General features: G+C 48.5%; 1 protein-coding gene across 3 annotated transcripts in view; it reads left to right on the top strand.

Annotated features, from left to right (window-relative positions):
- Positions 1–4,556: 4,556 nt before the first annotated feature.
- The window catches only part of Jarid2 (jumonji and AT-rich interaction domain containing 2), a 186,656-nt gene continuing 179,363 nt past the window's right edge, over positions 4,557–11,849 (top strand). The window contains exons 1-2 of one of the 3 annotated variants that reach the window (XM_059263106.1): positions 4,557–4,675; positions 6,107–6,308. In XM_059263106.1, coding sequence (XP_059119089.1) covers positions 6,264–6,308 — 45 coding nt within the window. In that variant the 5' untranslated portion in view covers positions 4,557–4,675; positions 6,107–6,263. Of the gene's footprint in view, positions 4,676–5,068; positions 5,305–5,688; positions 6,309–11,849 lie in introns of those variants that run through there. The other 2 variants (XM_059263105.1, XM_059263107.1) reach the window with 2 other exon arrangements.

Genomic DNA, 11,849 nt, shown 5'->3' with positions numbered 1-11,849 from the left:
ATACTGTCTCATAGTTATTTATAAACCTGATGTCAGTCAAAGATCCCTCCTCCTCATTCTCTTCCTCCACATGTGAAGACAGACCTACATAAAATTAGAAACTTTGCATAAGGTACTCAGTCACTTAGGTAAAAACTATGTCAGTCAGCAATCCTTTAAGTGAATGAAAAAAAGAAATAAAAAGGAAAGGACAGGACATGACTGCTCCTAGGTATGGTGGTGGAGAAAGTTTACTGTAGATAAGAGAGAGCACTGTCAGAGGCAGAGACATCTGGGAGAGTCCAGAGTGGTCAGGACCCTGAGGCACGTGAGGAGAGTGGGGAGGAGAGGGGAGGGGGAGAGGGAGAGAGGGAACAAGGTGCAGCAGCCAAGAAGGTACAAAAAGGGAAAAAGGGCAGCTAACCAAAATGTCTAGATTATACAGAGAAGTCTCTGGGGAAGGACAGCCCAACCCCTGGGCTGGAGAGTTCAGGGTAGAGGGCTGGGTATGCTGTGAGCCATACCCTGGAACAGGCAGGAACTGAGGCATGCTGGGAGAACCTGGGGGCCAGGTCTGCTCTGATATGCTAAATAGGCAACTCAGCAGTTTGTCCTAGGGTTTGAGATTTAAAACATTAAGATGCCTAAGTTCTTTAGTTAACTAAAGCACAGTTCTAGACTGTTCTGGGGGAAACCAGCTCCTTTTTTTTTTTTTTTTTTTTTTTTTTTCCGAGACAGGGTTTCTCTGTGTAGCTTTGGGCCTTTCCTGGAACTCACTTGGTAGCCCAGGCTGGCCTCGAACTCACAGAGATCCGCCTGGCTCTGCCTCCCAAGTGCTGGGATTAAAGGCGTGCGCCACCACCGCCTCCCGGCTACCAGCTCCTTCTTAAGGAAAAAATTCTTTGGGACTTTTTCTTTTCTTTTTTTTTTTTGAGACAGTCTTACATATCCTGGAACTTGATATGTAGTCCAGGATAACTGAACTTCTGATCCTCTTGTTACCACCTCCTTAGTACTCAGAATACAGCCATACCCTAAGATACTGGTTATTTTTTTCCCTTTGAGATTTTAAAAACCTGTAATCAGTTTATATTATTATTGTTGTTAGCATTTTTTTTTTTTTCTTTCTCACTTTTTTAAAGACAGGGTTTCTATTCCAGCTGTCCTGGAACTCGGAATCAGAGGTAGCTAGATCTCTGAGTTTGAGGGTAGCCTTGTCTACAGGTTGAGTTTTGAGATTAAGGTCGCAGCCCAGGATTCCATTTTACTGGAATGAAGTGGTAGAGGTTGACTTTGAACTCCTGATTCTCTTGCCTTCATCTTTCCTGTGTTATATTTCCCTGAGACTGGGTCTTTTTCTTGAACCTGGAGCTTGTAGTTCTTTGGCTACACTGGTTGGCCAGCAAGCCTATCTTGTCATTGGTTCCTACCTCCAATGCTAGGGTTACAGGTACACCCAGCCATTCCTGGTGTTTTTTTTTTTTTAAATGTGGGGTGAGGGAGCTGGAGAGATGGCTCAGAGGTTAAGAGCACTGACTGCTCTTCCAGAGGTCCTGAGTTCAATTCCCAGCAACCACATGGTGGCTCACAACCATCTGTAATGAGATCTAGTGCCCTCTTCTGGCCTGAAGTCATACATGCTGTATACATAATAAATAAATAAATTTAAAAAAAAAAAATGTGGGGTGAGCATGGGAATCCCCAACTCAGGTCCTTAAACATGCACAGCAAGTGTCCTTACCCACAGAGTCATTTCCCCACGTCCCAGATTTTTTTTTCTTTCCTTCCCTCCTTCCTTACTTTTTAAAAATTTATTTATTTTTTAAGCTGTCCAGGAACTCACTACGTAGACCTGGCTGACTTTGAACTCACAGAAATCCACCTGCCTCTCCCTGTTGAGTTTTGGAAAGAATGGCATTCATTACCACTGCAGGCTCTAAGAACCCTTTTCTTTCCAGCTATCTCTACTAATACTTTATGGAATGTTTCTTAGACCATAGTTTGGAGAATATAGGGTGTTGATCTACACAAGGCACATGGAACATGGTACCTTGGGTTTGAGCCTGCTTCATGGATCCTATCAGTTATATGACCTTACAAAAATCATATCTAGCCAGGGGTGGGGGAGTAGGGGTTGGGGTGGCCATGCCTTTGATCTCAGCACTCAGGAGGCAGAGGCAGGTGGATCTCTGTGAGTTCAAGACCAGCCTGGTACATAGAGTGGGTTCCAGGTCAGTTAAGGGAACTTCTAGCTTGTGTAGGAAAGAGAGAGGAGAGATAGGGAGAGAAAGAGAAAGAAAGCGCGCTGCCACTGATTCTGGAAAGTTTATTATTTTTTTTCTTGAGACAAGGTTTCACTGTGTAGCTTTGTGCTTTTTCTGGAACTCACTCTGTAGCCCAGGCGGGCCTTGAACTCACAGAGATCTTCTTGGCTCTGCCTCCTCAGTGCTGGGATTAGAGGCGTGCGCCACCACCTTTTTTTTTTTTTTTTTTTTTTTTTTTTTTAAATTTAGGACAGGATCTCACTATTCCAGGCTGGCCTTTAACTCCAGATTGTTCTCTAGCCTCTCCCTCTGGAGAACTAGGATTACAGGTTTGCACTATCAGGCCCAGCTGGGTACTAATTTAGAAAGGACTCTGCATCCTCACAGGTGAGGACAGTGTTAGCATGTAGTCTTAAGGGTTCCAGAACTTAGAGAATCCACCCAGGCTCTTAAGAATAGTGCTCAGAGGAGTAATAACCACCCCAAGAAAAAGCAAATTAGAAGGCCTAAAAATGAAAAAGATGAAGCAAAGGTGATATTTGGCCTGGTCTCAATCTTGGTAAAGGATGTCATCAGGGCAGTTACTTCCACAGCGGGGGAAGACTTTCAAGCACAAAGGACAATCCAATTTCCTTTTCAAGGAAAACAACACTAGTATTATTTAAGCCTTATGGAAATGAGCAAATTCCTCCTCTACAAGCCCCTCAGGCCTCAAATATCAGAATGGTTTTTCACACTCTGACTTGGAGTTGGTAGTCTTGCAGGAGAGTTCATGGGCCCAGGACTGAGAAGCCCAGCAAGCAGAGAGAAACCACAAGAAACTCACTTTGTTCTTTAATATTGCCTGGGGACCGACAGATAGGACATTAAATTTACACAAAGCTGTTTAAAATCGTAACGACGAGGCAGAGAAGCAGACACACCCCTAGTACACAGGTCATAATGGTCAGAATGGCTTTGGAAAACACCTTCTGGCAAGATGACCATTAAAGTCACTTGGGTGGTCAAAAGTGAACTGTAAAATCGAATGTACTGGATCATTCCCACCAAATGGAAACAGTGAACAAGTGTGCAATATTTAGGACACACAGGCAATTAATTTTTTTGATTGTAAAATGAACATAAGTTTTAGGAAAATGTTATTTTAAAAAAGGACAAAATAATGAGGCTTAAAAAAATTTTTTTAAAGGTGTCTTATGTCAACTCATGAAAGATTCCATTAACCTGCTTGGTTCTAAAGTAGGTTTTTGTTATTTTATAATTCTCCCCACAAGGTTTGGTCAGAGTTAACTTGTAGATGAGGAAATTGAGCTCAGGGAAGCCATTGCTTACCTGTCTGAAGTGGTCATTGTGCCATTGAATCCACAGCTGTCAACTTGTTTCTTAGGTTTTTTTTTTTTATTTTTTGTTTTGTTTTTTTGAGACAGGGTTTCTCTGTGTAGTTTTGGTGCCTGTCCTGGAACTCATCCTGTAGCCCTGGCTGGCCTCGAACTCACAAGAGATCCGCCTGGCTCTGCCTCCCGAGGGCTGGGATTTAAGGCGGGCGCCAGCACCGCAGGGCTTCTGAGAACTTTCTAGACATCTTGATAAGCTGTCCTGCTGTCAATAAATAGGAAGGGCTGTGTGACCCGAGTGTTAATGCTTCTGAAGCAAGCCGACTGCAAGGGGCGGGAGGCGGACTAAAAGGTGTGCGCAGGTGGACGGGGGCGGCCCAGCCCTTCCGTCCGGCTGAGGCTAGCCTGCAGATTGGAGACACGGGACCTCCACGACCCCAGGCGAAACCCAGGAAACGAACGCAGACGCCGGGAGACTCGCTAAAGTTACTGCGAGTGCGAATGCCCCAGAGAGCGACAGCAGGGCCTGCGATCCATTGATCTGAGCGACTGCCGAGCCTGGGCCGGGGCCGGGGCCGGGGCAGGTGAGGCTGTGGGGCACGGACCGTTGGGATTTCGGGCACTCTGGTGTTCGAGACGCTTCCTCACGGCCTGCGCCTGTGTGCGTCGGGCTCCAGAGTCCGCTGGGGTTGTTTTTTTTTTTTTTTTGGTTTTTCTGACCTCAGCGTTTCGGTCCCACTCGCGGACAGCCCTCGTCCCGACGGGGAGGACCCCCTCAACCGTCTTCCCAGACAGCCGGGGCTGCACCTCCGAGCCCCGGGCCACGGCCTAGCGTCGCGCCGGGCGGAGGCTCGCGGGCTGACGGACCGCGGGGGCCGCGTGCCCAGCCGGGAGGCGGCCCTCCCCGCCCGCCTCGCGCGTGGGGTCGCGTGTGGCCACGGGCCGCCGGCGTCGCCGTGACCTCGGACCACCCCGGGCCGCGCGCCGCTCGCCCGGCACACGGGCGCGAGGCGCTGTCCTGAGGTGACACCGCCTGCCACGGCAAGAGGCAGCAGGCGCCGCCGATCAGCGAGTTCGCGCCGAGGATTCCTCCTCTTGGTGCGTGGCCCAGTTTTGCTTAGGACCCGCTCCAAGCCCTCGCTGACACCGCCCCCCGCGCCGCCACGCTCCGAGGCCTTCCTCGGGGAAGCCTGGCGGCTTTCTCCCCCCCCCCCTCCCCGCCTTCGCGGGCCCGCGGCGCGCGCGTGCGCGATTCCTCGATTCCACAGGCGGTTCGCGGCCCGGGTGGGGGCGGGGCGCGGCGCGCGGGGCCTGGCCGGCCGCCCGCGGGGAGGGGACCGGGGGGCGGGCCGGCGTGTGGAGTTCCTCGCTCGCGGGCCACACGCTCTGCGGGCCAATCCCGAGCCAGCCTCTAGTGGTGTCGCACGCGGGACACGTCCCAGCGTTTGTTGGCAGGGCCGGCGAAGGGGGAGGGGGAGAGAGGGAGAGAGAGAGGGAGAGAGAGAGAGCGAGCGAGCGAGCGAGCTCAGGGAAGGGAGTTGAGTGACAGGCGGTGCGGAGCACGCTGGGAATTGTAGTTCCTCGCTCCCGTGGCCATAGCCATTTTGTAGTCAAGGGACTACAACTTCCAGAAGATCAAGGGGACTATTCTAAGGTGCCCCGGGAATAGGCGGCTCTCCCCCGGGCCGGGCGTCCTGGGGCACTGCTGCCCAGCTGCCCGGCTGCAGGTAGACGTGAGGGCAGTGGCGAGGGTTTGCATGTGGCTGCCGTGGGGTGAGCGGACTGCGGGGGGAGGAGGGGGAAGGGGCTGAGGTGGAGCGACCGAGCGTGCCATGCATTGAGCTTAGGGAGCCTCTCTCAATTCCTTGCCCGGGGTCGGAGTGGGAGAGGCGGCTGACGGGCGGCCCGCGAAGCATTCGCTGAGGCCTCTCCCGGCTCTGGTCGACGGGGCTGCGGGAGTCTGCTGCGCTGGGCCAGGGCTGGTGGGCAAAGGGTGAGCAAGCGTGCGGTGGCTCAGCTGTGGGAGTTTTCGGCTGGCGAGCGGTGGGGAATTAGCCGAGGAGCCCTAACTTGTATAAAAGCAGAGTCCATTTAAAGTTGGGCTGGCTAGCCTCTCTCTCATTGGTTAGGGGGCTTGGAAAAAAGAGACTCGGCGAGCCCTCCGCTGTGGTGCTGCCGCCGCCGCCGCCGCTGGAGTTGACTCTTCTGCTCGCACTGCTGCTGCAGCACAAACGTGACTTCCAACATTTTAAATTTATCTTTCCTTTTTCTTTTTCCAAGATGTAACTACAGATCAGACACTAAGGACCTTCACGTTTCGCTGATGTAGTTTTTGGAAGAAAAAGGGGGGGAGTGAAGGGCGTCGGTTTTTTTTTTTTTTCTTTTTTTTGTGTCTCTGTGTTGTGTGTTTCGGGGGAAATTTTCCATTATGAGTGTTTTACTAAAGTGAATTTTTCTTGTTTGCTTCGTTCGTCTTTGGCTCTATTTTTTTTTTTCTTTTATCCTTCTCAATTTTGGATTTATTTCAAGGCGAATCTGGCTTTGGGGGAAGAGGAAGAAAAGTCGGATTACAAGATCAACCACCACCAACAATAAAAACCACCAGGATATTTTTTTTGCAAATTTCTGACGGCTTTAAATTCATGAAGCAATTGTCCCCTTTTGCAATCACCATTTGGATCTCAGAATGAGCAAGGAAAGACCCAAGAGGAATATCATCCAGAAGAAATACGTAAGTGCTCCTAACAACACATCCTTTGGCTTGCAGTTTGAAGCAATGGTTGCGAATGTCAAGTTTATAGATAATTCTGCAGCTCAAGGGTTTTAAACATAGCGTCCGATAAGGCTGTTTCTTTCTTTTCCGAAAGGGCTTTTCAGGCAAAGTCGTGTCTGCCTAGTTTGGTTGAGAAAACAGACTGGTGTAGATACCTCAAGTGAATAAATTGACCTCGAATGACACAACATTAATGTAGTTTTAGATGAAAGGCAAGTGATTTAGGTGGAGCTTGGGGTTATGTTTGTGGGGGCCTGCGGTAATATAACTAAACTGCTATCTCGAGCGAATTTGGCCCCATACTGCACTTTGCATACAAATGAGCCTGTTATTGGTGTTATTTGGAAAATCGTTAAAGGTATGTATGTTGGAAGTCCTTTAAGTTGCAATCCAGGGTCCGATTATGGCGATCTTGCACTGGCACATCATTTAATATATGTGGTCGTTTTGGCTTACCTAGTTTGCGACATAATCCAGTTGAGAATTATGTTACAGGGACTGTGCATTTATTGGTATTGACTTTAATAATGAGGCTGATTTTGGTTTTGTTTAAGAACAATTCATGGTTTCTAGTTTTAGGGGGAAAATATACCTAACGTTTTTTAAACGTGTGTGTGTGTGTGTGAGTGAATGCATGTTACTACAAATAATTTATCCTTGTTAACTGGGGTCCTGAAATTAGGTTGTAATAGTTAAATTTGTTTTGTGATAGTATATAGCAACGTTTTGCTTGACATAGGGAGTGTTTTTGTTTTGTGTAGTGGGTTTTTTGTTGTTGTTGTAAGTTTGGGGGGGAGGGAGCAAAGAGGGGAACCAGGGGATTAACCAAATATGCACTCGAGTGATCCGGTGGTTAGCTGCATATGCTTAGAGCAAAGAACTCATTTTTTCCCCCCCAGAAAAAAGGCCCTTGAAGATGCATAAAGAACAATGCGATCGTATAAGAAAGTTTTATATAACTAGAGTCGATAATTTGGTGTTATATTTTCCCTTCTGATGTGTGGAGTATATAATGGGAGATGACCTTTGGGGTAGTGGCTCTTTAAAAATTATATTTAATGGAAAACCTCAATTCCTCTTCCGGAGAGCTGATTCTAATCTAGACATGTAAACTTAACTATGAAAGAAACGCGAGATTAAATAATGAAGCTCAGTTTACGAAGCTGCTCCATAAGGAATTTAAGAATTAAAATACATCCGCATTGCAGAGGGCTGGGTAGAGCGCTAAGGACTAGTTTAAACTCGGCGTGTAGAAACTGCATGGGCAGAGCCTTGCCTTGGAGAGTGAACGCCTTCTCAGAACATGTCTGTTGCTGTTGTACCACAAAGGAGATGGGTTAGAACTTGGACAAGAACCCTCCACCCTATCCCGGACCTCGATAAGTTAGAGAGCACTGTGGGGTAGGCTTTTTTGTTGTTGCTGGTGGCCAGCGGATCCTGTCGAGTCCCGGCGTCCGGCCGCAAGCCGATGTGGCCGGCGGTGGCCGCGCGAGGCAGAGCACGAGTCACAGCTGCGGGAGCCGAGTCGGTGCTCAAGCCGAGCTCCGGACCCAGCGGGCAGGGAGGGTGAGCGGGGCCCGCGGCGGGCTGGGCCGGGGCCGGGGCCGTGGCGGCAGGCTCGCGGGCGGCCTGTAGGGGGCAGACTCTGGGCTATGCTCCGGCCGGGCGGGTGGGTGGGGCTCGCGGCGTGCAGACCCGGGGCGGGTCGGGCTGGGTGAGTGCGGCGGAGGGGAGGCTGCCTCGGGCGCCCCCCGCCGCGCGCTAGGCTAAGCTTGGCGACTCTGGCGTCTCCATGCCGCCCTGCCCCGCGGGCTCCGGCTCAGTCTCGAGAGCAACAGGTTAAGCAGGCAAGACGTCAGCGCGCCCCCTCCCCGCCCCGCGGCCTTCCCCTACCGTGCGCCTATGTACCCCGCCCCCTCTCCGCCCCTTGCCCCTAGTGGTTCTGGCCCCCCTCCGCCCCCCATCACAAGCAGCCGCGGTCTGTTGTCATTGTGACGTCACAAAGGGACGGCCCGCTGGAACCTTCCCCTCCTCCGTGATGTCAAAAGTCGGGCGGAAGGTTCCAGGCGGGGCCTGAGTGGGAGCTGCTGGAGCGGGGCGTGGGAGGAGGAAGGGGCTGTGAAGGGTGCGACAAACCTTGACCTTCCGCGTTGAGGTTGTTCCAGGTCCCACCAGGTGAGCATCGGGAAGCCGTTTACCCCTCACCGAGTGCCCTTGAACCTTGTTCTTATACTACTAATGGGCTGGAGAGCACGGAGGAGGGGCCTTCTGAACGCAGGAGTATCGTCACTCCTCAGTTCCAAGTCTTTTGATGGTGTGACATTATTAGTGTAGCCTCCCACTCAGTCAGGCTCGTGGTAATGAAAACCAAGGAAACTGCGTTTAGGAGAGCTTTACTTCGTGTGTGGATGGAGTTGAGTGAGAATTTGGTTACTTTGTCGTGTTGAGGGATGCCATTGCAGGAGGTGGCATGTTACCTTTGAAGGGGGATGCTGATGCTGCTCAGCTGTTGGTCTTTTTGGAAGCTTTTCACTGTCATTGGGGGAAAGGCTGTCCTCTTGGCTGTGCTGTTCGTCTGCTCACCTACTGTATCCCGGGAGCTCTGGAGACTGAAGGACTGTATCCAAAGAGCACAGGACTCTTGAGTCTCAAGAGCCACTGGATCTTAACAGGAGAACAAATGGTTCATGGTGTGAATCTTCACTTTACTGTAAAATGGAAAATGTCATAACTGCTTTTGTCACTTGACTAAATCATTGAGATTATGTGGGTGGAAGATGTAAAACAGTGTGCTGCTTTATATAGAAGGTGGCGTTATTACTTAAGCTGGTGGAAGGCAGCATGCTTCCTACAATTGGTCTCAAAAGCTTTAGATGTCTTCCACCTAGTTTATTGCCTTAGCAAAGAGTTTGAGAGTGTGATTGTAGATGGAAGGCTTTGGGAGAAATGAATGTTGCATTTCTTATTAAATGACATCCTTGAGAACCTCATAAATTGAAATATAATCCTGTCTTAATTATATCAGGCACGACTCCCAATACAGTACCTTAAATACCTGGAAAAGGTTGCCTTCCAGAGCCCAAATTCACTTGGTCAATAAAACAGTTGCATGTTTGCTCGGTGTGCATTTTCTGTCTTCTGCATCATTTCTTTTATCATTGAATTCAGATCTTAAGGCTTGTTTGGAAGACACATTTACCTTTACCCTGTGGAGGAGCCATTTCACCGGCCCTCCCCGCGCCCCCAGCCTGTATGTTTTAAGGGTCTAGTTTTCCAAATGCCTGTAATTCCAGTCTGTGTCCATAAGCCTTTCTGGGCTACATAAAAAACTGTCTCAAAGATCCCCTGCCACCAATATGGCTCAGTTGGTAGAATGCTTCCCTAGCATTTACTCATTGCCGAGAAAATGACCTAGTGGTACCTGTAATCAGGAGGTTTAAGCAGGAGGATCAGGAATCAAGGAAATTCTCTGCTACCTAGCAAGTGTGAGGCCAGCAGCTGGGAATATACTATTTTTTTTTTTTTTTTTTTTTGGTTTTTCAAGACAGGGCTTCTCTAGTTTTGGTGCCTGTCCTGCATCTCGCTCAGTAGACCAGGCTGGCCTTGAACTCACAGAGATCCGCCTGGCTCTGCCTCCCGAATGCTGGGATTAAAGGTGTTCGCCACCACCGCCCAGCCCCTGGGAATATACTTGGGAAAATACATAACCCAGACCACCCCATGACCCCAGAAAGTGAGAGAGGTTGCTTCATAAGGTTTGGAAACTGAGTTTTACTACAGTTTATAGTTGCAAAGTAAAATCAAACAATAGAAAAGTATACTAGGGCAGAGGTGTTTAGTTCAGTGCTGGAGTGTTTGCTTAGCATGGCTAAAGTCACCGTGGGTAGGGGTGGGGGTGGTGGGTGAGTGGGGGGATGATCTCCAGCACTAAAAAGTTCAAAGTCATGATTGCCTGGCATGGTTGGTACACACCTTTAACCCCCCAGCACTGGGGAGGCAGAGAGACCCGTGCGTATCTCTTCGTTTGAGGCCATCCTGGTCTACACAGCAAGTTCCAGGCCAGCCAGAGATAGTGAGGCCCTGTCTTAAAAAAAAAAAAAAAAAAAAAAAAAAAAAAAAAATCAGCTTGCTTGCTTTTCCTTTGTTGAACAATCATTGTGATACTTTACAGCTGTGGGGGAAGAACTGAAGTTATTCAGTTGCCTTGTATTCCCTTTTCTCTAATTCATACTGCTTTTTCTTTGTTTCTAGTGGTTGAAAATCCTTCCCTTTCCCAAGGAGTCTAGGGTGGAGGTGGTTTGTTTGATTTTTGCAGAGTTTGGGGTGGAACTTTTAGGGCCTTACACATGCTAGGAAAGCCATGACACCAAACAAAATCCTAGTTCCAAGCAGAAGCATCTTTACAAACTGTCACTGTAGGTGTAGTATACAGATAATACAGAAGCAATACAGTCAGGTTCATAGTGTGTAAATTTAAAATGAATAATAAGCTTTGTTCAAAAAGCCAAAATTGGGTTCTTATTTTTTTTCAGAATTAAGCTTTGCCCATTTTTTTTTTTTTGTTTGTTTGTTTTTTGAGACAGGGTTTCTCTGTGTAGCTTTGCGCCTTTCCTGGATCTCTAGACCAGGCTGGCCTCGAACTCAACTCCCGAGTGCTGGGATTAAAGGCATGCCCCACCACTGCCCGGCAGCATTGGCCATTTAAATTAACATTTTGGGTACAGTGTTCAAATCCTACTGATTACTGGCTCAAGTCTCCCCAAACATTCTTGTGTCAATTCTAACTAACCTCTACCTACCTAGTCTCCTTGCCCATAGGTGCAGAACATTCTGGTTATTAACCTGAAGCTTCTGCCCAGTGGGCAGCTATGGGGTGTGCTTCTGTCCTCTTTGGCTTCTATCCAGAAGTCTTGCCAAGTGTCGGTTGTTTGTTCCCAAATCTGGTTATTCCAGTTGAGCTTATACTTGTAATTACAATTAAGTCTTATGTAAACCTTGAAATGACTGTGAAAACAGTTGGTTCAACTTTAAGTTGAATGCTTTGGAGGAGACATGATAAAAGTGCTAAAAGAAAAAGGATGTTAAATTAGATGTAGGCTGGACACTTGAGATTTTGTGGATTCTTCATAAACACTGCATTGCAAGTCCTTCCTCCTTGGTGGTGGTGGTGGTGTGGTGGACTAAGTTATACCTCTAGCCTCCAGGTCACTCCCTTTTAACTTGATATTCTCCTTAAACAAAACATGTGGAGCAAGTCTGAAAGAAAAATGTGTACTCAGAAATAAGACTGTACTTGGATGGAAAGATAACAGATCCCAGCCTTGGGAGGGTGAAACAGGATTGTTGTGATTTCAAGGGTAGCATGGGCTATAGAGTGACAAACTGTCTCAATAAAAGAAAAAGTTCAGTAGCTAAAAGTATATTTTATTCATATTTTCATCATCACATCACTTATTTTATAACTTTTTTCTTTTTGATAGTATAGTTAGGCCAGCTTAA

The sequence above is a fragment of the Peromyscus eremicus genome, chromosome 5 (assembly GCF_949786415.1).
Source record: "Peromyscus eremicus chromosome 5, PerEre_H2_v1, whole genome shotgun sequence".
NCBI lineage: Eukaryota > Metazoa > Chordata > Mammalia > Rodentia > Cricetidae > Peromyscus > Peromyscus eremicus.
This window is presented reverse-complemented; position numbering and strand designations above follow the sequence as displayed.